Source organism: Carettochelys insculpta, chromosome 13 (genome assembly GCF_033958435.1).
Source record: "Carettochelys insculpta isolate YL-2023 chromosome 13, ASM3395843v1, whole genome shotgun sequence".
Lineage (NCBI taxonomy): Eukaryota > Metazoa > Chordata > Testudines > Carettochelyidae > Carettochelys > Carettochelys insculpta.
The window spans coordinates 18990748-19014705 of record NC_134149.1 but is presented as its reverse complement, the minus strand read 5'-3'; the positions used below and the strand labels follow the sequence as shown (position 1 = coordinate 19014705).

Sequence of the window (23958 nt, the reverse complement as noted above, 5' to 3'; positions counted from 1 at the left end):
ATGACATGTCATGTAAGTGGTATAGAGTGGGTACATTAAATTCCCAAAATGTGGCCCTTTTTGGAGAATTGCTACATGCCTATTTCTGCCCCTTTTTGCAAGGAAGCCTCTCCAAGAAGCAGAGTTGTAGATTGAGCAGAACCCTTCCCTTCAAGTCCACAATGAATCAATGCCCAGGATTGCATTAGGCCACCGCTGTGATGCTGGCTTCAACCTAAGATATAAAACCGAGCTGAGCGGTCCTGGCCATAAAAGCTCCCTTGAGACTTTCAGAGGCTATATTGGGATTTGGGTAACGATTTTCTGCCTTTACACATTTTTTCTGCTGTTTCGCCTAGATGGGACGTTCTTCCCCCCGTTAAAGAGTTTGGCAGCATTATTATTCTAGATTAAATACCTGCCTGTTTCCACGTCAGCGATAGCTGCCTTTTAGCGAGGGGGGAAGCTAGTCCGCGCTAGTTTCTACCAGGCTCGGTGCTCCTTGGTGAGGGACGGGATGCACGTAAACTATTATTACTCTTCAGCGTTTTGGCCGGGGCGGTTTAACCGGGTCAGGCAATGGCACTTCCAGCCCGTCCCTTGGGTAGCTGCTCTTCAGGCACTGGCGATACGAAGCGCTAGGCTGGCCCGGCCTGGCCGGTCCCCGCGGAGGCTGAACTCGAGCCGGCCGGGCCGGTGGGTGCCCGCGCTCCAATGCAGCCCTGGCTGCCCCTCAGCAAAGCCACCTCGGGTCGCCCTCACGGTGAGGGCTGCCGCCCCCTGCGCTAGCGGGCGGGCGGGCGGGCGAGCACGGGGCCCAGCGGGAGCGAGGCAGCGGGGCCTGTACCTGGGCTGGGCCGGGCCAGCTCTAACTCCGCTCTCTTTTTCTCCCCATTCATCTTTTCGTGCCCCCTCCCCGTTGCAGGCGGAGCAGGCCCGGGAGGAGGCGGAGCAGGCGGCCGCACGTCCCCCGGCCGGCTGGCCGGCCCCCCCGCTATGGGTCGGAAGCGCTGCGTGGGGGGAGACGGCTCCAAGATGGCGGCGGGTTGCTGCGGGGTGAAGAAGCAGAAACTCTCCAGTTCCCCTCCCTCGGGCTCGGCCGGCCCCGGGGGCGGCGGCGGCAGCTCCCACTGCGGAGGGGCGGCAGCGGCGGGCGGCGAGCCAGGGGTGATGCCCCCGCCGGGGGTCGCCCGCCTCAACGGCCTGGGGGGGCTGGCGGGGGGCGCCGGCTGCGCCCTGTCCTCGCCGCTGCCGCCCAGCTGCGGCGGGGGCCCTGGCGGCCTCTCCCCCCCGGCCGCCTCGCTGCTCGCCTCCCCCGGGGCCGGCTCCGGCGGGCCCGGCTGCAGGAAGATGGTGGTGTCGGCCGAGATGTGCTGCTTCTGCTTCGATGTGCTCTACTGTCACCTGTACGGCTACCAGCCCCCGCGGAGCCCCCGCTTCACCAACGAGCCCTAGTGAGTACCCGGCCCCGGGCAGCTCTCGGTACCCCCGCCAGCGCCCCCAGCGAGTACCCGGCCACGGGGTGCCCCGCTATCCCCGCCAGCGCCCCCAGCGGGTACGCGGCCGGGACTGTACTCCCCATTGAGTACTTGGTCCTGGGCTGTGTACTTGGCTCCCCCACCAGCGATCCCACTGGCTCCCTGGCCCTGGACTGTCTCTGATAGCCTCTTGCCAGTGCTCCCAGTGAATACTTAGGTTTGGCTTCTGCACCTGGGTACCTCCTCCTCATCATGTCCAGGGAGTACCTGGCTCCAGGCTGTCCCCAATACCCCCTCACCAGTGCCTCTAGTGAGAACCCAGCCCTGGGCTCTGTTATGGCCAGCGCCCCCGGTGAGCAACTGGCCCTGGGCTCTGTGTCCCAGTACCTCCCCCAGAGAGTACCCTAGGCACCTTGGCCCCTCACCAGTGACCACTCTTGAGGGTACCATACCATACCCTATTTCTCTCCCTGGGTACCATGTCTCCTCCAGCCACTCTAGTGTGTACCGTGGCACTCTGCACCATGTCTCTCCAGGCACCCTGGTCCACACATCAGCAAATATAAAAGGAACATGAATAACCTACCTTACACCTCCCCAGACATGCTCCCCCTCACCCCTGGCTGATTCCGTGTGTGTGCCCTAGGCATCCTGTCCAGTGACCCTACTGAGTACTCCATCTCCTCTTTACCAGTGACCCTTCATAGGTACTCCATGCCCTGTGTCTGTCACCCTGCTGCCCTGCCCACCTCTCACCAGCAACCACTAGTGCAGGGATGGGCAATAAAAAAGCATCAGTCCACCCCAGTTAGTCCCTGGGGGGCTGCCGCCACCATATTTATCTGTGCCTCCATAGGTATCGGGTGGGTTGGCTGCAGATCACCATTTGCTGTCAATGGGAGTAGCAGGAAGCAGTGCAGACTAGGACACCACTTCTCGCTGCTCCCATTGGCTGCGAACTGTGATCTGCAGTCAATGAGAGCTGTCATCGCCCGAGAGCTGCGGGAGTTGCAGGTAAATGTAGAGGTAGGTGTCTGACTCTGACAGACTGGATCTGACCCGAGGACTGGTATTTGCCTATCCCTGCACTAGTGTGTAGTCTGACCCATTTCCACCTGGACATCCAGCCCCACCTCACTGACACCCCTAGCGAATATCCAGTACCATGCTCTGAGTCCCCACTGGTCACCTAGACCCTTCTTCACTGATCCTTACTGAGTATCCCATTTTATGCTTTGTGCCCTACCAGGCATCTTTCTCCACCGTTACCAACAACCCCTCATGAATACTCCATGCCATGCTATGCCATGCCTTACCTCCCTGGGCATCCTGCCCCTATTCACCAGCAAACCCTGGTGAGTACTCCATGCCGTGCTTAGTGTTCCCCCAGGCACGCAGTTAACTCTCCTTACCAGTGATCCCTAGTGAGTACCACAGGCACCCTGAATCATTTCCCCCAACTGAGTGGCCCTCTCACCAGCATCTCCTAGTGAGTACTTCAGTGCACCTTACCCCCTCCTTATCTGTGATTCCCTGCCCTGTGTCCTCTGGGCACCCAGCACCCTAGCCATCCTCCTTCCCCCTTAAAGAGCAATGCAAGGGCGTACCTCACAGCATGCCTTGTGTCCTCCATCAGTTTGTGCCTGCACACAGGCGACCTAGTTTTTATCCCAGGTACCCTGTCCTCCCTGTGCAGCCTAAGGCACCTCCCTGTGCAGCCCAGGCACCTTCTCAGTGTTACTCTAGGTACGCTGCCACCACATCATCAGAAACTCCCTAGTGAACACACCATGCCGTACACCATGCATCTTGCCCCTGCTTCAGTGCCCCTCTCTGTGCCCTGGCTATTCTTGGGCACCTTGCCCTCTTTCACCAGTGACGCCCTAGTGGATACCCCTAGGTATCCTATTCCATGCAGCCTGGGTACCCTTCCTCCCCCTTACCAGTGATCCATAGTTTAATATCCCACAGCCTGCCCCAAATACCCTCCTCAGTCACTAAGTCCCAGTGCACTGCCACCCTTTCCTAGCTCCCATATATCCTGTTTCATCAGTGACCTCTGCTGAGGATTACATGCCAGGCATCTTGCCCCATATTCTCTATATCCCTCGCCCCTGCATCTACCAGCCCTTTCTTTACTAGTGACTGCTAGTGAATACTTATTGGTCACCTTGCCCCCTCCCCCCATTTACTCCCTGCACCTCACCACATTCAGCCACCAGTCCCAGCAGAGCCCTGCTTCATCAATGATCCTTAGGGAGAAGTCCACCTTTACTGCCTCCATGGACCCATACCATATGTCTGGCAGCACCCAAGGAGCTGCTCCATTTCAGAGACCCCTAGTGAGTACCTGAGAGAGAGCACTGTGCTCCTCTCCTGCCACCACACAAAAGTGCCTCTTTTTACCCCGTCCCTTACACATGGTACCCATGTGTACCTATGAAGTCCTATTTTCATCAGTTACCCCTAGCGAGTTTTCAGTTTCAGGCACCATACCCCTGGTCCTCCTTATAGACTTTCTTCCAGCCCTAAGCAGTGTGGAGCCCCTGCTTCACGAGCTCCCAGTGAATACTTCACATCAGACGCCCTTTTATCCTAACCCATGAGCTCCCCCATGGGGCTTCTAGCCCCGGTGAGCTCCTGCTTCAACAATGACCCCATAAGTATCCTCTAGTGCTCTTGAACAACTGCTATCCCACGCAGAATCTTGGCTTCAGAAGTGACCTCATCTGCCCTGCTATCTCCCTGAGTGCAACTGTTAGCACTGGCAGAGCCACCTTCTCTTTGTACTTGCTGCATGACCACCATGCTTGGTAGACCCCTTTCTCCTGCTTCACAAACACCTACTAATTAATTACTCTCTCCATTTCCTATTTCCCCTATGTACCCTCAGTAGTGCTGCCAGCTACCATGCAGCTGTTGATTCACCAGTGACACTTAATGAAAGTCCTCTGTGTTTTAGATCTATTGTCACATGATTAATAACAAATGGAACCCTCATTTTGCTGGCCTGTAGTGAGTACTGTGTGTAGGAGATGTATATCTATAATCATCATGACAATCAGCTGCTATGGATCTCCTACTTGACCTACAACCCCAGCAAGTATTCTCTACACCCCCTTCGTAACTTGTGTGACTACGGCTGAGTACCAATGGGAGGTACTCATCTGCTGAGTTTCTTGATGTTACCCCTTCATCTTGAGGTCCTGTGTGCTCTGCCTTACAGATAAGTTTCTTAGAAACTCTTGTGTCTTGTGAGGAGGAATAGAGTTCTGCCCACAGTTTTTGTTGTAGATCAGGAGTGGGCAATAAGTGGACTGTGAGCTGAGTGCAGTTCACCAGGGTAAGCTGCTTGTGGGCTGTTAGACACTATTTACCCACGCAGCAGCAGGTACAGCTGCTTGCAGCTCACATTGGTTGTGGTTTGCTATTCCCGACCAATAGGAGTTGTAGGAAGCAGTGGTCCTGCCCACACCACTTCCCACAGCTCCCATTGGCTGGGAATGGTTAACTGTGACCAATGGAAGCAGTGGATATGCAGGTAAATAAAGTATCTAGTGGCTTGCCATAAAGTAAAACTGGTGAACTGCATTCACCCTGCAGGCTGGTTATTGCCCAACCCTTCTCTAGGCTGGGTAAAGAATAAATTACATGTATAATTCTCCCAGTAAACACTTCACCTACTCTCCTAGTTAAGACTGAGTGTCACTTTCTGTCTAAAGGTCAACTATTTTAAGTTGTCTAAAAATCTACATTACTTGGATTGTCTTGAAAATTTTTGTGACTTATAGGGGTGCAGGTTAGGATTAGCGGTCAAACTTAGTGTCATTTCACAAGTAAAATACCACCTTAACACACACTTCTGATCTCCTCCCATAAATAACATTCACAACATGCACTGATTCCACTAACTTTTTTTTTTTCTGAACACCTAGACTCAAACTGTAGCCAGTACACCCTCCTTACAGTGATCTCAGTCATTCAGGATTTCTCTCTGCAAGGTCTAGTCTACACTACAAAACTTTACCACTTACACTTCCTTATTTCAACACACCTTTGCATGCATTTCCAGTCAATTTAAAGACCTGTTGGTAAAATCCTGACTGTCAGTGACTGAAAACCACTTCCCTGAATGGCATAGGTTCTCTACCAGCACTGTTCCACCTGTTAAATGCATGTGTGGATGCTACATTACAAGTTCCACTAAAAATAGTACTGTAGCAACTGTCCCTCATAGCACTGAGCACTCTGGTCACAAATTTGAACTGTTGCCCAAGGGTCACAGGGTTTGGAAGGAGATGCCTCCCTCCTTGCCTTTTAAAATCTCCAGCTCATTTTTGGGATGCCCCTATCCCTGGTAGCCCATCTTTGTAAGCACACACATATACCTCTGTGCTGAGTCCCCTGCTAATGCTCATGCTGCTTGCTGATCTTGGATTTCTTCTGCCTATGGGGAGAACAAATAGTGCAAGCCTAGCAGTAGCAAACCCAGTTTAATTCATAGTGTTCTGAATAACTGACTTTTCAAAAAAAGTAGCGTTTTTCTGTACTACCTTAAATAAAAGATCATTCTTCCTTTGCTCTCTTGGGAGGTCAGAAGCGCTGACAGAGCTGTTCAGTAAGAAATAACGTTGGATAACTTTCCCTTCAGTTATGCTTGGTGAAAAGGGAAGCATAACCATCTGTGCCCTCTCTTTCCCCATCTCCTACAAATATCCCTCCATTCCCACAGTTCCTCCCCAGGGCTGTTTCAGGACTCCCTGGTCAGGGATAAGAATTCAGAACTCCTCACTTCCCCTCACCCTTCCAGTTCTCCTTCTCTCATGCTTGTTGCTTCTCATGGGAATGCTAAAGTCAAAGCAGTACATGAGAATGTGGGGTGGAAAGGGAAGGGGCAGTGCAGTGAGGGATATTTGGGACTTCATCTGTCCTACTGTAAAAAGTGTTCCCACTGACTCCAGGCAAGCATTGCACTCTTTCTGCATCTTTTCCCCTAGCTCTCCAATGTGGGAAAGAGAACCAGCTTGTGTTGATCAGACAGAGGACGACACTGGTCCAGTGGAGGACTAACATACTGTCAGTGCATTATATGGCTAGGGTACTCAATGACAATAGCCAGAAGCAGGAGGGGAAGAGAAGAGCTGGGCTGTGATAAATGTGAGACACTGAGCACATTTTTGTCAAAATCTAAAGAAATTAAAGATTTCCAAATTTTGTTAATGGAGAGTTAAAATTCCCCAGTGGTGCCTTGTGCCTTTCCTGAATGTGCAGAGTGGTTAAACTTACACCTTTGAAAACCAAGAAATACAAAGTATATGCCATTCTGCAGCCTAACCTTAACTCTGCCCCCTTTGGGCACTGCCCCAATAGTCCAATATACACACTAACTCTTTACTCTTACAGATACCACGGAATACTTCAGGAACAGGGCGCTTGAAGCTGTAAAACAAAGTGTAATAGCTTTTGCTAAGGCAACATTCAGTTTTTATATCGGGCATAGCAAATGGGAGTTGGTTATGTTAACACATTGTACTACACACAAACCACTCCAGATTTGCTTAGGATTCTTCTGAGACATGGCCATCACCTTCCTCTAAGGCTTGGTCTACACTAGGAAAATAAGTCAATTTTAGACACTCAGTTCTAGCTACAGTAATTGTGTGGCTAGCATCGATTCATCTGAATTCAACTTACCTGACCATCCTCATTGAGGGAGGTCAATGGGAGAGTTTATCCTGTCAACCTCCCTCACTCCTCATAATAGCGACGAGTACAGGGGTCGACTTTACACATCCCTACCAGGCATGCGAAATTGAACCCTGAACAGGTTGATCTTCTGTGTAATGTAGATGGGGCCTTAGTAGGCCCAGGAGGCCACTGCTATGTGTGGCACGAGAGTTCTGATAATCCTCATGGTTTTTTTTATAAAAAAAAAAAAAAAAAAAAAGAAAGGCCCTTCAGTGTTTCTGGTGATTCAGTCCACAGGATTCAGAGCTGAAATGAGGTAAACTTGATCTCTGTAGGTACACATGCGCCTCTCCTTATATCGCAGTGATTGTTCTGCCATTCTTCTCCCATTAGTCTTGTAATCAACGTAACCATACATAACACAAGGAATGCAACTGGTGTGCATGCAGAGTAATGCTGAAATGAGTCTGGAATACACAGCAAAATGGTGACACATTCTTAGTCCTTCCTTTTATCTGCTTATTATAAATTCATAGATATAAAGGCCGGAAGGGAACGTTAGTTAATCTGGTCTGACCTTCTGTACAACACAGGACAGAGAATTTCATCACTTTAATCCAGTATCAAGCCTTATCATTTGTTTGACTAAGACATGCACTCTTGACTTAGAGACATCCATAGGTAGGTAACCCACCACTTCCCTTTATAGTTTAATATTTGCAGAACCCATACTGCACCATTCCCAGTGCCTATGGTCCCCTATGGAGGTGGTATGCACATTAACTGTGTATTTCCTGGGTTTTGCAGGGTTTAAATTTAGCCAGCCTGTACATTCTGAAAGAGTACAGGGCAACCTTAACTGGTTTATCAGAGGTTGTTGGGCTTTTAAATGTAAGTGTTTTCCCCTCTGATATGTTTTCTTAAGTAAATAAACAAATGTCCTGATCAGCTGTTTTAAAGTTTAGGAGCTGTGGGATAACAGTGGTGGTAACTATTTTAAATACATAGGTAGAATTATGAGTTTAATTCTTTCTATTCTAATATTTTACTGTTAAAGTGGGAAGAAAACTCATATCAGACAACAAAACGAAGGATCGTTGAGAAAACACTATACCAAAAATCCCCTCCCCTTCCTGAAGTTTTGTTCAGCAGTCTATTTTCAGATCGTTCTAGTGACTTCTACTTATAAGTTATGTGAACTGGAATCCCTGATCCTTTATGACTTTCAAGATTTGGAACATAATTGTGATTTAGCCCAGCCTGAGTATAAATTGACACTGTTGGATAGAAGATGTTCTGCGGGACCCAGCTTGTATGCATTCCCCTGGCCCAGCTGCAGTTTTTGTGTTCTTTTGTCTTAGCTACAACTTCATGCTATTGTTACACGTATAGGGTTTTTACCTAAGAGGAAATGCTGGGTTTGACCATGCTTTTGGTGGGGGAAGAAAACCCTTTGTTCCTCCACCTACAATTGTAAGACTGGTTTCTTTGAAATTTTAAAGTACTGTAATAGTCTTTCTTTTTTTTTTTAAAAGACTGGCACTAGATTTTTGTAGGAACATAGGTGAATATTTTGTACTTTTGTAGACATGGGTGAATATTCTGTATATTTATCTTTTGTGTGCATCCTGATTTTGCACCTGTGCATAATCACCTGTACTGTATCTGTCATGTATTCTCTACCAATTATTATTGTTCCACACATGTTTACTGGCTTTATTTACAAGAGTATTGCCTTCATCACTCAACTTTTCTTTTCAGGAACAATGATATAACAATATTTGTAAATGTATGATCCAAATACAAAACTATCACGTGATCCAAGAGAAACTCTAAATCTGACCAGCCCCAGAGCTTCTTTTGTGACAGTATGTGCCGGCACTTCTGCCACAATAAATCAATATTGGCAAGGCTGCAGGGTTTGCACAGCTAGGGCTGTTGATGGGGCCCAGTGCCCCAGTTGGCTCTCAGCTTCAGGGCTCCTGGGTTCCCTCCCTCACTCTCCCTGAGCCAGGGAGCTCTGCTAGCAGCCTCATCCAAAGGAGTGGGAGGCTGTGAGCCAGCAGGAGCAGAGTACCGGCTCCTCTTTTTTGAGGGAAAATAGCACTGACCAGCTCTATATTGACTGTCCAAAGAACTTAGAATATTGTACATGTTCACTTTAATATCATAATAATGAAACTCATATCCTTAATCTTAGAAGATTAAACTGTTCTTCCAGAACATTTGTTGTGACTGTGCAGCCTTTATTATGCATAATAAACATTTATCCTTCGTGTGACACACAAATGTTAGGTCATGTACAACTGTTGCTTTAGTTTTTTCCTAAAAGTCACTACCTATCAAAATATTCCCTTATACTGAATAGGATGCTGGTGTTCAAGATTTTCAGTGTATCCTTCAGTGTCTGTGACTACATCCATGCTGTTCTGGTGTTTTATTTTTCTTACAAACTTCCAAACTTTTACTCACTTATTATTGTTCTCTTCCCTTCAACTGCTGAACCTGTGAATATGAAGTAGGAGTCTCACAAAGTAACATCTTGTGGCATGAACTTTTCAAAAAAAGAAAAATTCAGTACAGAAGGAGGTTCTGGATATGTTGGCTGCCAGTAGCTGTGTTCTGCAGGGAATTCCCAACATATTCAAATTAAGATTGATGTCTATGCCTTGGTAATGTAGCAAAGGGAAAAATAATAGATCTTGAGGAACCTTAAGAAGCCACTGAAAGAATATACCTTTGCCAATGGGTTTAGCTTCTGATATTCTTGTAAAACTGGGACAGTACTGAGATGTTAAATGCTCAAAATACCCTAGTTTATTTATAGTTTTTAGGTATAGGTTGAACCTATCTCATCTGGCACCTGTCAAGCCCTGAGGATGCTGTACAAGAGTATTTGCTGGAGCATTAGGAGGTCAATATTTTTTTAGCATGTTACCAATACTTTCTGGGCTCTTAAAAGACAATTAGGGGTAAATTATAACCAAGTAACAGCACAGAAAACTGGAAGTCAGAACTGGTGTCTGTAAATAAAGTTTATGGGACCATAGGAAACCTGGCCATACCAATGATAAGATAATTAAAATAATCCAAATTACAGATGTTGCTGGATTACACAGTTCCAGATTAGAGAGGTTCAACCTGTATTAATTATCCATTACTGTTTTAGTTAAAGATGAATACTAAGTAGGAATTATAGATATGAAACCATATTCAGCAGGGCATGGGAAGTGGGCAAACTGCATTACAAGGTAGATTGTCAACAGATTAGTAAGGCTGGTAGCATTGAGAGAAGTGTTTTGTGAGGTCTGTCAGCTGCAGATGCTTCTGGTTTGAGTGAATTTCCAAAATGCAAATGGGATAGAATCTATCAGGAGTTTGGAGTACAGGAAATTGGGAATTTAGTGGCTCTTGGGACAGGACCTAAGGTTTCATTCTTTCAGCTGGAAGCATTCACAGTAGAGTTTAGTACTGCTCGTGTGTCATCTGTGGTCAGTCACTAGCTTTGGATAAACTGACTGTTCCGTCCCACCCTAAAGAATGTGTGTGAGGTGAAACCTCTTTTTCCTTGGTCTGCCGTTGCCCATCTAGATGTACTTCCTTGCAGTGTTCCTTCCATACACGGAATACATTTTTGTTATGTGTAACAAGTCATGGGCAGAGATGTACATCACCAGGGGCTTGTCTACACGAGCCCCCTTCTTTGAAGGTAGCATGGTAATCAGTCCGAGTGGGGAATAGCAATGAGGTGCTGTGATACGTATCAGCACCTCGTTAGGCTAATTCTCACGGTGGGAACTTTGAAGTTAGCAACTTCAAAGCACCGGCGAGCCCTGTAGCCATGGGCACTTGGAAGTACCCACGCAACTTTGAAACTCCCAAAACTTCAGCATGGGTACTTATTGTTCCCTTCATTTTGTGAGCCTGTATATTTAAAAGTTGCCCCTGGAATCTCCACTACACGCATCTGACGAAGCGGGTTTTTGCCCATGAAAGCTTATACTCTTTTAAAAAAAAAAAAAAAAATCTGTTAGTCTATAAGGTGCCACAGGACTTCTTTTTGTTGTTCTTAGCTGATAGCGTAGGTGCTAATTTTGCAGAGCTTTTCAGCTTTAAATCTCTATACTACTTTTAGCTAATGTTTAGTACCGCCACCTAAGAAACTTGATGGAAACTGAAAATTGGTCACGGTTATCAGAAGAAAATCACTATTGTGTGTGTGTTCGGAAGCAGAATGCCTACACAAAGCATAGTCTTGTTTTGTCAGTGAAGTTTTGCTAATGAAGTTACAAGTGCAGTTCTAATTTCAAACAATAAGGTCAGTTATTTAAACCTAGAATGATGGATTGTGTAGATTATAGGGTGACACTGGTCGTTGCTACAGTTTATGCTGCCTGGTCAAACAGAGCTACATTGCCTTTCAAGCTGGCATAGATAACAAAAGCAGAAGACCTTTCCTCTAAACCAGGCTGGTAGTCAGTGTTACTGTTAAAAATTACACATGAACCTCTGAAAACCAGGTAATGGTACAGGTTGAACCTCTCTAATACAGCACCCTGACAATATCTGTAATCTGGCATGATTTTTGTTAGCTGGATGACCAGTTATCATGGATGTGGCCAAGTTTCCAGTGGTCTGTTTGTTTACAGCCACCAGTCCTGGCTATCAGTGTTCTGTGCTGTTATTTAGCTGTAATTGACCTGTAAATGTCTTCTAAGAGCCCAGTAAGCAGTGGAAGTGTTGATAATGCTGCCAGACAATATTAACTTGGTCTGGCAAATTCTCTCATTTGGTATCTGTCAGGTCCTGATGGTGCTAGACTAGAGAGGTTCCTTATGGAGCTGCTTAAAAGTGTTAAATAAGGACTTTTCATCTTTCAGCAACCTTTTATCTCATTACATCTCTTCAACTCCTACTTGGCCTGCAAAGTATAAAAGTTAAAAGCCTTTCAAATGAACCCCAGACTCAAAGCACAAATTTATATGGATTTTTTTTTAATATTCATAACATTCTCTGTGAGTTGCTGCATTACAATTTGCAGTCATGTGCAAGATCAGCCTTGTGAAGGACTGAAGTAGAACTTGGTCTGATAGAGGAGCTAAATGATCACTAATTTAACTAAACTTTTCACAAAAATATTCTAAAAAGTGTTTCTGCATAATGATCTCCTGATCTAGCTTTGAAAGGAGAAGAATCTCTCTTTGGCTGTCAGTATTCAATCTCTGCCTTCCTTTTGCTGCTGCTACCTTCTGACTCCGTGCTATCTTTATTTTGAGGCAATCCAGACATACTCCAACATTTTGTGATTAAAGGATATGTCGTGGTACCATGTGGCTTTGGTAGCTTTCTGGAAATCAGTTCTTGTTGATTCGGCATCAGTGTCCTCTTACGGCGCCAAAGACATGGAGCAAAGATTATTACAGATTTAATTCTTGGTTCACTGAATTGTTCTGATCAGTCTTGTTTCTGCCTGAGGTGGGATGAAAAGCTTATCAATACAGAGATCAATTTATACCCTGGGGCTTTTGTTCTCCTTTGGTGCTCTCTCAGCTTCTGACTCCTTGGTGCAGCTCATTTCAGGTCACCTTACTTTTCTTTTAACTCATGAGTTATTTGGCAGCATCCTCCTCAGGAGTCTGTGTATCACTGAAGATGAGACATAAAATACATTGCTGCGACTAATCGGTAGTCTCCCAATTAATGTTCTGTCTGTCTCATTCACTCTGCCAGTCTAAGTGCAGTATTGTCTTCTCCGTTGGACAGTAGTTCAGACCACTTAAGTGATTCAGAGAAGGAAGAAGGAGTAGGATACTTGCAACAATTGTCTTGTGACTGGCAAGAAGACAGTTTTTTCCTCATCAGCTGTTTTGGAAGACAAGGACACCTCTTGGATCCTTTTTCGTCACTTGATATTTTGGACCAGAATTTTCAGGTTGTATGGTAGAGACTCTGGTATTGCACACTTCAGCTTTTCAAGAGTTATTGGCTGTTGTACATCCTAAAGTCCCAAGAGAAAAGTCCAGTAACTCCTCATTAATGGGAATTTGCCCTAAGGAAATCTGATTAGTACCAGCTTCCCTCCCAGCATGAAGATAAAGGACCACCACAAGAATTCCAGGCATTTCCTAAGATTTCCTGAGGACTTGTAGGATGGAGTTACCTGCCAAGAAGTTGCAAGGCAGATTCAACTTTTCCATTTGGATACAGATGCCAAAAGAGTGACTTTGAGATGAAATCTTTTTTAGGTATGTGGGTATCCATGTGGAAAAAGAACAAAGCAGCTGGTGACTGAGGGATATATGGTGTGGGCTATGGTTGGCTTATAATATTGCAGACTTTGGATCATGAATTGGCGTCTGTTATTTCTCTTACATGGGACTTCTGACTGGAAGCATTTGACCTTTTGTCTGAGTTAGGCCCACGTAGAAGACTTCCTGTTCAAGGGTTTTCAGCCTCAAAACAGATGAGATACAGGTTGTACCTCGCTGGTCTGGCACCCTCAGGACCTGAGCAGTTCTGGATGAGGTATTTTGCTGGACCGGGGAGGTCAATGCCTTTGGGGCTCCTCATCCCCTTCCCTGACACCACCTGCAGCTCCCCAGTCCCCAGGCCAGCCGCAGGTGCCAACTTTGCGGCCCCTGCTGTGGTTTCCTTGTCTTGGCAATGGTAGCCCCCACTGCTCCCCAGCCATCTTCCCTGCTGGCTCCCTAGCTCCAGTTACCTGATCAGGTGACCCAAATCAGCGTTCCAGCTCTGTGGTTCCCTGGCTGGCTCCCCAGCCACCGAGGCCCCCTCTGCTCATCACTGACTCTCCAACCATAGGAGCCTGCTGGCTTCTGCCCCCCAGCTTCCTTCTTCTTTCTCCTGCAGGAGCTCCAGCAGGGACTCTGGCCCCAGCTCTGTGCTCTGGCAGGGGGCTCTGCTCCATCCCCGCCTCATGCCGCAGCAGGGCCAGCGGGAGCTCCAGCTCTGGCCCGGGCCAGGCTGCCATCCGCTGTTCTGGCTCCAGTCCCTACCCTCCAGTGCAGGTCTGGCCCCGGCCCACGGACTCTCTGGTCTTACAACATCTGTGGTCCATCCATTGTCCTTCCATTCCTGAAAGGTGTTTTTCTTATCTGTGCTATAAAACTCCAGTGATGGAGCTTCTGCGACTTCCTTGGGCAATTTGTGGCAGTGCTCAATGCCCTGATGATTAGGAAGTTTTCCCTAATGTCCAACCTAAACTTCCCTTGCTGCAATATAAGACCATTGCTTCTCAGAGGTCAATTAGTACAAATTTTTTCCCTGTGACAATATTTTATTTATGTGAAAACTGTTGTGTTCCCCCAGACCTTGGACTGCTTTTTACCAAACTAAACAAACCCATTTTCCCCATATATCAATGGTGTCCAAGAGAAATTGACTGGATCGCTACAGTTCTCTCCCCCAACCCCTGGCCAGGAACCGCCCCAGATTACTCTCTGGAGCCATCATCCCAGGGCTGAAGCTGTGCCAGGGCAGGAGGAGCCACCTCTGCCGCCATGCGCTTGTCCCAGCATGTGGTGGGATGTGTGCTTGGTGCAGCCAGAGCAGTGTTCCATGTCTACAGCTCTGCTGAGCCGCATTTCACTACATATGGTGAACAGAGAGCATATTGAACACTGCAGTCATAGATAATGTTTTCTAGACATTTTTATTGCTCTTCTCTGGACTTTCTGCAATCTGTACATATCATTCCTAAAATGTGGCACCCAGAGCTGGACACAGTACTCCCGTTGAGGTCTTATCAGTCAGGTCTTATCAGCATGTGATAGAATGAAAACATTTCTCGTGTCTTGCTTACGCACACTCCTGTTACTACATCCAAGGATGTTTGCTTCCTCCCCACACCCAACAGTGTTACACTCTTGATTTATTTAGCTTGTGATCAGTGGTAACTCTCAGATCTCTTCCTACAATACTATTTTCAAGGCAGTTATTTCCCATTTTCTGTATGACTGATATGACTCTCTTTTGAGTTTCAGATCATTGAAGATCTAATTAAGCCAGTTTGGTCTCCTCCTGTACTTCCTGTCTTTCCTACACAGTGGGCTAGTTCACTCTTGTGTTCTCAAGTCTCTTTGGAAACACTGCCAGCTGTCTTGAACTCTTTTTCCCCTTGGACGTGCTTTCCATTTGTTCTTACCTACCAATTCTGAGTCTTCTAAAGTCTGCCATCTTGAAAGCCATTATATTTATTCTATTGTTGTCTGTCTTACTGTTCCTTAGAATAATGAACCCTTCCCAGCTGGTGCTGGCACTCTAGCCAGGGCAGCCCCTTCTAGTGCTGGACCACCGGCACTGGCTCACACCCATGCTTAGGGTTGGGGGCGCGAGGGGCAGAGTATCTTGGGCCAGATCCAGTTAAGTCATAGGTGCCACATTCCTGTCTCTGGAAGAAAGCCAGGGTGGTTTTTTTGCCCCCAAAAATGAAGGACAAGTCTAAGACTTTGACTATACTGGCAATTATGTTCTTATGTTCTTGTTCTTATGTTCTAATTGAGCAACAAAGCTTTTGTCATTCACAGGTTCTTCAAAAAAAAAAACTCCAAACAACAAGCTTTATCATAGCAAATACTCGCGCTTTGTTGGTAGGAGTGCTGTCCTACCAACCAAGCAAATGCAGCTTGAAGAGGACGGAAGTTTGTTAGCAAAAGTGCTGAGAAGCAGTGTTTACAATGTCTGGCTTTTAGCTACAGGGTTGTGTGGACACTGTGTGTTGCTAAAAGCTGTGTTGTACAGACAAAGCCTAAATGAGGGCAGATGGGCTGTTTTTCAGTATCACATTCTCTCTGCCAGCTCGTTCTTACAATTAGTGGGCCAAGGACTAAATAATCTGTGTGGAAAATACAAGCTATTAAAGTAAATTGTGTCTAATAGGCTGACAGAGACATACAGTTCTTACTGGTTAGGATCACAATTTCATAAGAAATAGCACCATAATCTGGGCATGTCACCCTCAAGTGCAATCCTGTGTTCAATTCTGATCAGTGCATCGCAAAGATTTAGCAGAAACAGAAGTGATAAGTGACACAGATCTAGGGACTTAACCTACCTATTGCCATAACATCTGAATTAATGGAAAATCTTCCTTTGAGAAGAGGATGAAAAGATTGGGATTGGTTAGGATAAGAACAAAAGAACAGCCATACTGGGTCAGACCAAAGGTCCATCTAGCCCGTATCCTGTCTTCTGACAGATGTCCCAGAGGGAACGAACAGAACAGGTAATCATCAAAGTGATCTCTCCCACTGTCATCCATGTCCAGCCTCTTGACAAATAAAGGCTAGGGACACCATTCCTACCCATCCTGGCTAATAGCTGTTGGTGGACCTAACCTCCATGAATTTATCAAGTTGTTTTATAAACCCTGTTAAGGTCGTGGTCTTCACAACATCCTCTGGTAAGGAGTTTCATGAGCCCACTATATGCTGCATGAAGAAAAACTTCCTTTTATTAGTTTTAAACCTGCTATCCATTAATTTCATTTGGTAACGCCTAGTTCTTATGTCCTGGGAACAAATAAATGTATTTTCCTTATTCACCTTCTCCACACCAGTCATGATTTTATAGACCTCTATCATATCTCTGCTTAGTCTCCTTTTTTCTAAGCTGAAAAATCTCAGTCTTTTTAATCTTTCTTCATATGGCACCTGTTGCAAACCCATAGTTATTTTTGGTGCCCTTTTCTGAAACTTTCCAATGCCAATGTATATTTTAAATTAACTGAAAAGTCTGTCAAAAGCAAAAAAAATACAAAAGCATGGAAGGTTATTGATGAGAGAAATTTCATGAAGGCTGCTGGTCTGATCTCATCAGTAATTCTTGCCTGCAGGTGCTCTCAATAATAATCATGGCTGTCCTGTTTTGAAGGGAAACTATTAACATATTGATAATTAATGAAATCTGAGCTAATCATTTCTTAATTATTTAGCATCCTATTTGAAACCAGAAGTCCATACACTAAAATCAGATTTGAGACTTTCATACCTGTTATTAACGTAACTTGCCCCCAAGCCCAGGTGACAGATTCTTCCCAGGAATGTGCTGCTTATGCAGCCTTGTCATGTTAGCAGGAAAAAGAGCTATAGACATAAGCCTTCCTTTCATGTTTGAGAATCCAATGAAAGCTTTTTCTGAAAGAGCTTATCCGAGCAAGCCAGAATTATCTGCAAAACCCTCTTGGTACTAAAGTTTGGGTCTTTAGAGAAGTCAAAAACCTCATGGAAGGATACGTTAGGTAAAGATCAGCAATCTTCAAGTACTTCCAGAGATGGAGCCTCTGTTGGTTGTTAATAACAATGCTTCTAAAAAGAGACACTTAGTGGTAATTGGGCTCTGTGCACCTGCTTCCCTCTTTTAGAATGCTTTGGGGATCTTTCTGTTCTGGCTATACTGTTCTTGCTTACAATGGCTGCTTTGGTGAATGCAGTTTCTTTGCGGGTGTTCCCTTGTGTTGGAAATGAATTATTGTTGGTTCTGTAGTAGGTTGAATCCATCAATTGCTATTGTTCTTCTTGGTTTGTCTAAAACAGATACAAGTTTTCCATGTTAGGTAGCTCCTCCGTGGAATACTCTTCCAAGTCATTTTCCATCCTGTGGGTATTATGGGTCACAGTGTCCTCCACGTGTTTTTGGACCTATCAAAAAGGGAATCCTTTTTGGAGATTGAGTGAGAGAGTCTTAATTCTGCCAAATGAGACCAATGCATCAGTTTCCAAGACATCAAGAATACAAGCTAGAATTCCCAGAGTTTTTGGTTTTGCAGGAAGAAGAGGTCCAGTCTTCAGAGTTTCCAGCATCCTATTAATTACATGATGAAGCTATTCTTTAAGACTGATGATTGCAAAATAGCTTCTTCTCCAGACATCCCATTTGATCAGAATCCCGTAAAAGTCACTTGAACTATTTGTTTTGCATTCAAGAGAAAAACATAAGGTAACCTTCGCTATCATTGAAGGTCTTTGGGAACATATCGGGAAGTCTGTTGCTATGGTGTCAAAGAAAATCTGATTAACTGAATATCAACTCTCCCTACTAATCTAGTCCAGGCCTTACAAGATCCAAAATACTGCATTAGAGATGCCCTGAGTGGCTTCTGATTTGTCAGAGTGCTCATCAGTAAGGGAGTCTTAGTCTTTGTGGGTAAAAAAATTCAAACATCTCTGCATCTTCAGAAGGAAGACATGCTCACTTTGTCTTTGGATGTCTCGAATGATCAGGCTATTATGGCAAAATATAATTTTTCTCTGTAGTTTAACTTATTTAGAATATATTTTTCAGTCAATGAAAAAAGAGAATTTTTGGAGCTGATTAGGAAGGAGTAATTATCCAAGCATTTCTATACGCTGTTGTATAATACCTGACTTAGATGTTAGGTCCTTGTCCATATCAGTAATTGTCCACAGAAATTTCTGGCTAAGAACATCAGATCAGTGAGTAAAAGCTTAGATTATTAGTGTCTGATTCTTCAAATGGGAGCTAGTCTCTTACATTGTAAAACTGATGAGATTTTAGGAAAAAAAAATGAAGGCAACCAAGGGATGTAGTGATACATTCTCATAGATCCAAACTAGTTTCCTACTGAAAATAAATGGTCTTCCTTATATTGGAGAAAGCATAGTTTGGTCCTATCATCATGAATTTCTCTCTCCACTTCATGTTGTAACAAAATCACATGCTCTGTTGGTAGAGCTGCACTGTATGCTCCAGCTACCAGTTCTCTTTAACCCACTTTCTGAGGATAGCTCCTAGCTAGTCTCCTACAGTGCAACTTTAACAATAAGTGCTGTCAAGAAGAATGAGGTTATTTACTAAAATAATTTGCTTTCCATATGTTTGCTTTGGCAGAGCATCACTGATGATCCCACTTATCCTCTGCTTTGGAGTTAGATTTATGAAATCCTGGAGGCAGAGGGGAGCTGAGGGAAATGTGTGTCTCTGCAGAAGCAATATGTTTAGAAAACAAGTGTAATTTATGTAAGTAAAATGACAGAATTGAAGTTGCTCAGTAATTTATGACTATTGTTTGCAGTGCTGGTTAATAAACATGGTCTCTGCTTGAAGTGTTATGCTAAAATAGCATGGGGGGAGGGACAACTCAGGCTGGCCACTTGAGTACAAACCCACTTGGACCACCTGAATGTATGGTTGGATGTTTAGCCCAAGCTGCCATCCGTGTTTCCTCTGGCTACGCTGCTATTTTTAGCAGATACACACTTGCACTGTTGAATTATCTGTGTGCCACTGCTGGGAAGCATGCTCCTCGCCACAGCATAGACATACCTGTGAGGGTTGTTAAGAGACAGTGATGTGCCTACTAACTTTGAAAATTCTACCACCTGGCTCCAGTCAACTTACAAAACTGTGTTTTCATGAGCAAGGCTAGAACCCAGCTGCTCACAAGAACAAAGGAAGTCTGGCAGTATTGTTAAAAAAAAAAAAAAAGTCTTGAGAAAAGAGGCTGGTTTTCCCCAAACAGACTGGCAGCATTTGGGGGTGTCTGAAGAAGTTATGCCTGAGTGGTTTTCCATCAGGAATGGGAAGACATAAGGTAAAATGTGTGTAAACTTGTTTTAAATCCTTTTTTCCCTAAATGCTTTATTCCTGTATTAAAACAAACAATACTTTGGTGTGAAGAAGGCTATTTGGTCACTATGTACACCATTGGTCAGACTCCCAAAGAGAAGAACAGTATTTGCTCAAGCCAGTTAGACCTGCTGGGTAAGTACAGTTAATTGTGTAAAAATGGGATAATTTATGCTCTAGGATAGGTATAAGGAAGAGGCATGACACCTGATGATATATACAGAGCGACAAGGGGACAGAAGTGCAGACAGTCCTGTAGCCATGACAACATCTTTATCATGGAGTTTATAAAGATTATTTTGGTAATCCTTTAAAAGGGTTTTAAAAACTGCTATTGCAGTTTTTTAATTTTGGAATAAGAAGCAAATACATTATGGAAATTGTTAGCTCTCCCATGTTGTGAGATAAACATTTAACTAGACTGTTTTCCTTTAGAAACTTGATTAATTGATGCACAAATCAAATACAGGTTGACTCTCTAATCTGGCACCCTCAGGACTTGACCAGTGCAGGATGAGACAATTTGCCAGACCACAGGAGGTCAGTATTGTCTAGCACCTTACCAACACTTTCACTGCTTACTGGCCTTTTAGAGATTTAGGGGTAAATAACAGCACAGAATGCTGAGAGCCAAGACTGGTAGCTGGAAACAAACTCCACGGGACCATGGGAAATTTAGCCACACCCTTGATAAATGGTCATCCAGCTAACTAAAATCATGCTGGATTATGGATGAGAGGGATTCTGGATTAGAGAGGTTCAACCTGTAGTGGGAAAATAATAATGTCTTCTGCGTCACTGCTTTCATCTTCAGGCTAAGCTTTGTTTTGGAGATGCTCTTCGCTGTGACAACTGAATTTGAATTTGTATAGGATTTGCTTGTGAATTCTGAGGCTTATTATAGTCTAGTGTAACAAAAGCCTATATTAAACTCTTGTGAAATTGCACTTGTTATTGGTTTTGTGACGTACCTGTTGCAGTACACTATGTTTTGAAAGAACTGTGCATTACTCTGAGGAGATGTATATCTTTTACACAATGTAACTGAAATAGTTTTAAAATAGTGACAGGCAACCTGCAGCTTACATGTTCTATGTGCAGCCCATAAGACATTTTGTTTACCGTTTCCCAGTTACACGATTGCCACATTCCACTGGTTTCTGTCTGTGTGTATTGTGTTTTCCCCCCCTACCCCTATTACAGGTTGAACCTCTCTTGTCCAGCAGCCTGGGGACCTGGCCAGTGCTAGACGAGCAACTTTGCTGGTCCACAGAGGGTCAATCTTTTCTGGTATCTTACCAATACTTCCATTGCTTACTGGGCTCTCAGAAGGTTTAGGGGTTGATTACTGCTAACAGCACAGAACACTGAAAGCCGGGACAGGGGGCTGTAAACAAACTTTGTGGGACCACAGGAAACTTGGACACCTTCATGATAAAGGGGTTGTCTGGCTAACTAAAATTGTGCTGGATTACAGTTTGCTGGACGAGAGAATTCCAGATGAGAGGTTCAACCTGTACTAAAGTGACATGCTTGTAAAGCAAGGGCTCATGAAGTTAGTTGTGTATTGATTACACAGAACATTGGCTGCAAAAACCATGTGCACCCTCTGCATCCAGTGGGTTGCCTCCTTGCTGATTTTAAAATATTGTATGCTTACTATTCAGAATAAAGTTCATTATATCTATTAGTTATTGTACTACCCGCTTGCTGCTCAGAAAAGACTAGAACTGTCACACATACAAACCACATGTGTTGAAATGCGTGAAATTTAATATACAGACTGGTATTTTCCTATATTTCCAGACTGATGTATTTGTAAAAAATTCAGTCATTCAAAACCACTTTATTGAAGACTTTATGTACATAATTTTAGCACTAAAATGTTGGCTTTTGTATTGGTTTGTCACTGTGGAGTTTGTGTCTAATCTGGAAGCAGTGTTCCAAGCTTTATTGTGGAAGGTCTGTATTCTTTTTGCTTCAGGCCAATACTGCGTATTTGGAGAATTATATGACGAAAATCGTAAAGTGTTGCTATATTCTGCAGCTTCATGAGTAGTCCTGTGGAAATGAGCAGGACCCACAGGAGTAAGGGTGTCATGACTCCTTGTATATTGTTGGCACTGCATATGTGCAGATAGTCAAATTTATGGCCATAAAGAACTGCATTTTCTAAGCAAAAACTGCTTTGAACATGCTATTCCCTGTATTTTTTAATTTCTGGTGCATTCAGTGCTTCCATAATTTGACCTATGATTTATTAATTCAGTAAACACATATCCTAGACTGTTTGATGTTGACTGAAAACATACGTGAAAGTGTTTAAAATCAGTAGACTGGACCATCAGAAATTTTTCGGGTGCATCTATGAGAGGGTATTTTGCAAGCTGGAACCGAATTTCTGGAAGTAATATTATGCTTATTAATGCCAATTGACTTAAATGTAACTAGTTTTTATGCTGTGTCCGTACACCACTGATGGCTTGCCTCAATGGAAGCTTTGTAATGGTAGTAGGAAGTATAAAAATGGTGCAGTTTAAATTGCATTATTTCTTATGAGTCATAATATTAATTTACTCCAAGGCTAGAATGAATGAATTCACATTCTTGTGACGCTGTGTGTACTGAGGAGGCTTTTTATGTTTAGTTTTGTATCATTATCTAGTATGACTTTAAAGTCCTTCTGATCCTATTTTAAAAACTTTATAAACATTTTGAAAATCACACTTAAAAATCTGTTCTTTCCTCTCTTAGTGTAGCTTCAGGTTTCTTTTGACCTAATATTATGTAGTAGAAATTTTAAATCTGATGAAGTCTGCATATTTAAGTTAACATGAAAAATAGAGCAGTAGAAGTTCAGAAAGAATATGACAGTGGGTTCAGCTGAGCTGTAGTGTAGCCTTCTAATGGCTGTGATCTGGACACGCTAGTAATATGATTAAGCCTGAGTATTTTCAAACCTCCCACCAGTTGCTTAAAATATTTCAGATTAATGTGAATAAAGTTATAGTGCTTTTTAAACAGAAAATTAATCTGAAACTTGATAAAGTGTTGTGAGTTTGACTGATTACCATGATTACAGGTACAATTCTTCTTTTTTTGCGGTTTATATACATGAAGTGCTTTGGTGTTTTCTATGTACCTTGCAGCTAGTAAAAGACATTTTAAATGAACGGATGGACAGAGATCTTGTATGTGGTTAACTATCTCCAAATGCATAAGTCTTCATGAAGTACAATTCGTTTTACCCCTGAAACAAGACCATAGACGAAACAACTTTGCCTGCTTTACTCAACCTAACATTCTGAAAGTTTGATAGGAAAACAGTTCTCGTCATAGCCCCAAGTGAAATGTACCCTGTTGGTCATTTACAGTAGGGAATCCCTTTAAGGGTATAAATGGCAAAAGTAGCCCAGGGTCAGTACACTTCAAATTAGCAGAACCTGGGTTTGTGCATTTATATTCCTTTGTAAAATCAGATTAGGAATGGTTGAACCCTGAGTGCCAGCCTGGGGCTCCTGCACATGCACAGCTTAATGCAAGCCTGAGCTGAGCCACCTATATCCAAGACTTCCTAACACCTTCCCAAAATGTGGCCATTCTAGCCTTTTGTTCATGGTGCACAAAGTTGGCCTGTGGGATTATTTGTGGTGGATTCCCAGAACACATATCAGTGGATCTGTATCTGCTTTGCAAAACAATACAGCTTGAACCCAGAGTCCTGGCTTGCCTCAGGCTCATACTCTCAAACCAAGGAGTTCCAGGGCCCTGGATCTGAGTCCTGGCTTAGCATGCGGTGAGAGGGCAGGGGTTAGGCTTAAGCTTGGAGTTCAAACTCAGGCTTATGTTGCAATCTAGTCATACCTTCTACAACAGGGATGGGCAACAATTTTTGATGGGCAGGGGTTACTCCAAGTTTTTGTTAAGTGGTCAAGGGCTGCACTTTTTGATGGAGGGGATGCAGGGTCTTGGACAGAAGTTGGTTGCAGAAGAGAGCTTGGTGTTGGGGCCTGGGGTTCAGGAGAGCGTGTGCAGTTTGAGAGGGAGTTTGAGTGAAGGAGGGGATTGTGGCATGGGGCAGGGAATTGGGGTGCAGGGTATGGGCACAGGGTTTGGGAGGGAGTTGTGACCTGGGATGGGGTGCAAAGGGTTTTGGCGGTGACCTGGGGCAGGGAGTTGGGGTGCAGGAGAGGTTGGCTCCGTCAGG

General features: G+C 44.4%; 1 protein-coding gene across 2 annotated transcripts in view; it reads left to right on the top strand.

Annotated features, from left to right (window-relative positions):
* AMMECR1 (AMMECR nuclear protein 1) overlaps positions 1–23958 on the top strand; it is a 148125-nt gene that overhangs the window by 48886 nt on the left and 75281 nt on the right. For both annotated transcript variants that reach the window (XM_075007449.1, XM_075007450.1), the window contains exon 2: positions 905–1433. In XM_075007449.1, the coding sequence (XP_074863550.1) occupies positions 905–1433 (529 nt within the window). The remainder of the gene's footprint in view (positions 1–904; positions 1434–23958) is intronic.